Source organism: Hyalella azteca, unplaced genomic scaffold, assembly GCF_000764305.2.
Source record: "Hyalella azteca isolate HAZT.00-mixed unplaced genomic scaffold, Hazt_2.0.2 contig13701, whole genome shotgun sequence".
Classification (NCBI taxonomy): domain Eukaryota; kingdom Metazoa; phylum Arthropoda; class Malacostraca; order Amphipoda; family Hyalellidae; genus Hyalella; species Hyalella azteca.
Window position 1 is genome coordinate 3,263 of NW_025943613.1, and position 4,281 is coordinate 7,543.

Below are 4,281 nucleotides of genomic sequence, written 5' to 3' on the forward strand. Positions count from 1 at the left end.
CCTCGTGACGAAGCTCATCCAACATTGATTCATCACTGGTAAACACCAGGTCTAGAATATTGGGAGTCTGTTTACTTCTATAATGGGTTGGTTTGGTAACGTGCTGGACTAGGAAGGAGTCTCTTACTGACTCCATGAACATGTATGCTGGGTGATTCTCTTCCCTTGGAGAGGATCCATCTATCCAGTCTAGCTCTGGATGATTAAAATCACCAACGATCAACGTGTGTGACCTACGGAAAGTCATGCTTTAAATTCCTTGTTAACTTGCGATTTAAGCAAACAAGTGATTTTAATTCTAAAGTTATTATTATCACAGTTTTCGCGAAGGTTATATTGCGTATCATAGTAGCTTCGTAGCAGGGTAGTAACATACATGGTTGAACCATATAAGGTTGACCCACGAGAAGTTCCGTCTTTCAGTTCAGCTTTTTTGTTACGTCACGTAGATCGAGAAACGTAAACAAACCCGTCATTCCTACGACGAATTGGTTGACTGGTTTGATCGCATTTCGGTGATTGGTTAATGCCCGCGACGTCACTGAGATCAGTGACGTCACAGGCGAACAACGAGCTACATCCGCAAAAATGGGCTTCTGATGGGTCAACCTTATACTTGTTCAACATATACCTGTTTGTAACATATACCTGATGATATGCTAAAATAATTGGAATACCGGTTGCATTTTACATCTTGCTGATGAAATAAATCTGGTAATTTAAGTATTATTATGCTAAATTAAAAATATAATACTGTTGTTAGACTATAAACAGTCATCTAGGACCTTGATTTTGTACAGCAGAACTCGATTAATCTGCTTTTTGACGCGTCTGCAATACCTAGCAATATACTGATTAAAGGTAAATAAATTCACGCATTACATCATAACATTGTGCTGTATGGGATGTAATCACTGACGCTTACACGTGTTATTGACCCTCGGCTACGCAGTCAAGCTGTTTCGAGTAGAATATAATCCAAATCTGAGGGTAATGAGGCTGCTCTAGTTTTTCTTGTTCATATAATAATTTAGAGTGATTTGGTGACACAATGTCATTTTATAGTGATAAAGCCTGAATATTTCCTATTAAGATAATAAATTCTACCACTTGCAAGCCTCACCACTTTATTAGTCTGTCTTTATTATTATTGTCATAAAATGTCTATTCAGTGTGACTTATCCAATCAAAACGCTAGTGTTCGCGCGAAACTAGAATTTGGAAACGCCGTGTGGTTACCGAAACTCGAATAAGACAAAAATTTAGTCGAGAGTGTTCAAAGACGAACAACAAGGATAACTCCAGCATTAAAAGGCAATTTTTATGAAGAAAGATTAGAGATTATGAAGATTACAATATAAACCTTTGTTATCGACGTCTGCGTGGGGACCTCATTAAAATATACAAGTATACTAATGGTATATACATGGTCCCGGAAGGATTACTAGAATTTGAAACAAGAACCATCACCAGGGGCCACGGTCACAAGCTGAAAAACCTGAGTTACAACTCAATGACGTGACATCACTGTCACTGAATGTATCACAAATTTAACAAGGTTCCCCCATGCAGATACATTCTGCCTGCCCCCATCATATCGCGCTGGGGGAGGCGCTGGCCCACGGCCCTCAGCTACGCCACCAGCGGGGTCGCCCTCCTCGCCCTTGCCTGGACTCCATCACGTGCAGTTTAATAATAATAATAATACGATAATATACTATAATAATAAAAACATTGTACTTCCATATCAAACGTAATAATTTATATTTCCTTTGCATAATAATAGCAAATATACCAGCTTTGTAAATACGAGTACCTACATCGATTTTAACAAAATCCTTCGCTAATTAGTCAAAATTGTCAAATACAGGGTGCGGCGTGGGAACTTACTCTTTTAAAAAAATCACAAAGTAAAAAGTATTAAAGATAGCGTTTTAATTCTTTCTTTTTTACAAAGAGCTACATTTAAAGTTTCGTTGGGTTTACTTACAAGTTTAATTCTTGAATATTACATCTTGTAGGTGACCTCCATGCTGTTAGAACGCGCGCTCCTCTCTCGACCACTGCATGGTCGCAACTGAACTGAGTGGACGAAAAACTTCATAGCCCGCGCACCATATTGCGCATGGCGCCACCTTCCTAGGACTAATGGCCGCCACGTGGCGCGCAATTCAAATAAGTAAGTTCCCGCGCCGCACCCTGTAGAATGCTTGTCATGGCATTAAAGAACGAAAGCTCGACTGTAACAGTTGGTGGTAACAGCTCATAGTACCGGGATTGAAGCAGTGAGTTGTGGGTTCGATCCCAGCTTTCTGCGACAGTTATGGTCATATCGGCGAGGATGCCAGGCGGTCAAGCAATGCAAAATTGGAGAAGTGAGTTGCGTGTTCGAGACCCGCAACATGCTGTGAATGTTCTGTGATGCTTAGAATCGGCGACTGGTCTAACGACCTAATCAACGCTGACACCGAAATACTAAAAGTTGTTATAATGTCCACCTTAGTCCAGCATGTCAATTCCGTCACGTCAAGCGAATTAATTTCTCTCTTTTTCATAGAGATTGTGTGGCTAGTGATGACGCTCGCAATGGTAGGGAAGCTGTGCATCAGCATGGCGTTCCAAATCGTTTACTTGTTCTCCGTGGAGCTTCTGCCTACTGAAATTCGCACCACCGGCCTCGGCTCCATGGTGTTTGTGTCGAGATTTGGAGCCATTGTCACGCCTTTCATTACCGACACTTTAGTACGTTAACAATAGACTATTTGTGCTAAAATTCCTGATATTAGCAATTTATTCTTCGCTAAGCAATGCATTTGTAGCTTTTATTCTGAAAAATATTTTATTACCTCATGTTTGTAGACAGCAAAATATATCGATTATCTGTTACTATTATACCTATTAATACCTTCTATAGATCAAATAATCCCACTTCACAAATTGGTAGATTGTCAGCTGCAACTTAGATTTAAAGTGAGTTTCGGATAGATCTTGTCATAAGCTCAGCTATCAGACATCCAGGAGACAAGTAAAAAGCATTACAAGAATCTGTGACAGACCAAACTTAGCCTTCTTGTCCGCGCCGATACTACAATAATATATAGCATTAAACATTTGTTTTACTTGGCTCTGCAGAGGAGCTTAGTCCCGTGGGCGCCATCACTGCTGTTTGGGGCGCTGAGCATTGTTGCGGTGCCCTTGTGCCTCAGACTGCCTGAGACCAAGTCTAAGCCTGTACCCGACACAATAAAGGAACTCGCTGAACAAAAGAAAAAGTGGTGAGTTTGAAAAATTCTCCGTAGAAATCATACAAGATTAGTCTATATTTTTTTGTGATTGGCGATCGGATTGTGAGATTGGATTGGGTATATATTTTTTTGTGATTGGCTTCTGAATATTTCAAAACATCCGAGCTGGTAAACCTATTTGTGCTGCTGATGATGGTGAGAGGTTGACTTGGCGTACTGTGCAAAATGAGAGACAATGTCTATATATTTCTGCTGTTATCTCTGATTTCTAACAGATGACGATAGTAAAATTATTAAACATTTCGTCATTCCTCGAAGAATTTTCTCTATAGTAAATTTTGTTATAAGTATTCTAATATTACTACTTTTGCATTTCAGGCAAGAGAGGGACGAAAATCTCCTCCAAAAGAGATGAACGCTTCAAGTTACAAGTGACTCTTTTGCTTCATTCTCCTAAATGGATTTCAAAATTTACATAACAACCTACATCATGAAACTTCAACATGTTATATTATTTTCCGAATTAAAATACATGAACGTAATACAATGATATCGTTCTATACGCCCGAGGACTACTTTTAATTCATATTAGTGCATTTTCAGTACAAATTAAAACTACTCTACCCTTTTAGAAGAAAATATCATGTAATATAGTACAGTTGGAAAAAGTAAAAAAATAAGTCATTATCGTTTTCAAAAATCATTTGGAATGAAGCATACCGCAAATGCTTTTTCAATAGGTTGGTTATAAATAGACAAAAACGAAAGTAAAAAAAGAAAAAAAATTGTTGAAACAAATGAGCTGAGATGTTCTAAGAAGCATGCTTGTTTGATAAATTTAAAGCTTATATTTAGGTTTTTTCTTACGAGTCTGTAGAAATTTTGAGCAGAAAAATTTAGTTATTTAGCATTTTGTACTATAAGAACGTATAAGTTTAAAAAGAGAAACAAGCTCCCATTCAATTCCGGCGGTACAGAAGGCTACAATGTAGAAAATTACGCATCCTGTGCCTCACTCAGCTGTTGACGTTCGGCG

The 4,281-nt window shown here is 38.5% G+C and overlaps 1 protein-coding gene across 1 annotated transcript; it reads left to right on the plus strand.

Annotated features, from left to right (window-relative positions):
* Positions 1 to 1,578: 1,578 nt before the first annotated feature.
* Positions 1,579 to 3,660, plus strand: LOC108676175 (organic cation transporter protein; the record flags this gene model as incomplete). Its single annotated transcript, XM_018164225.1, is given in 4 exon segments — positions 1,579 to 1,682; positions 2,558 to 2,742; positions 3,133 to 3,275; positions 3,624 to 3,660. Coding segments are annotated over 4 exon segments (469 nt in total), but the record flags the coding sequence as incomplete, so codon positions are not given.
* Between the last annotated feature and the right edge of the window lie 621 nt (positions 3,661 to 4,281).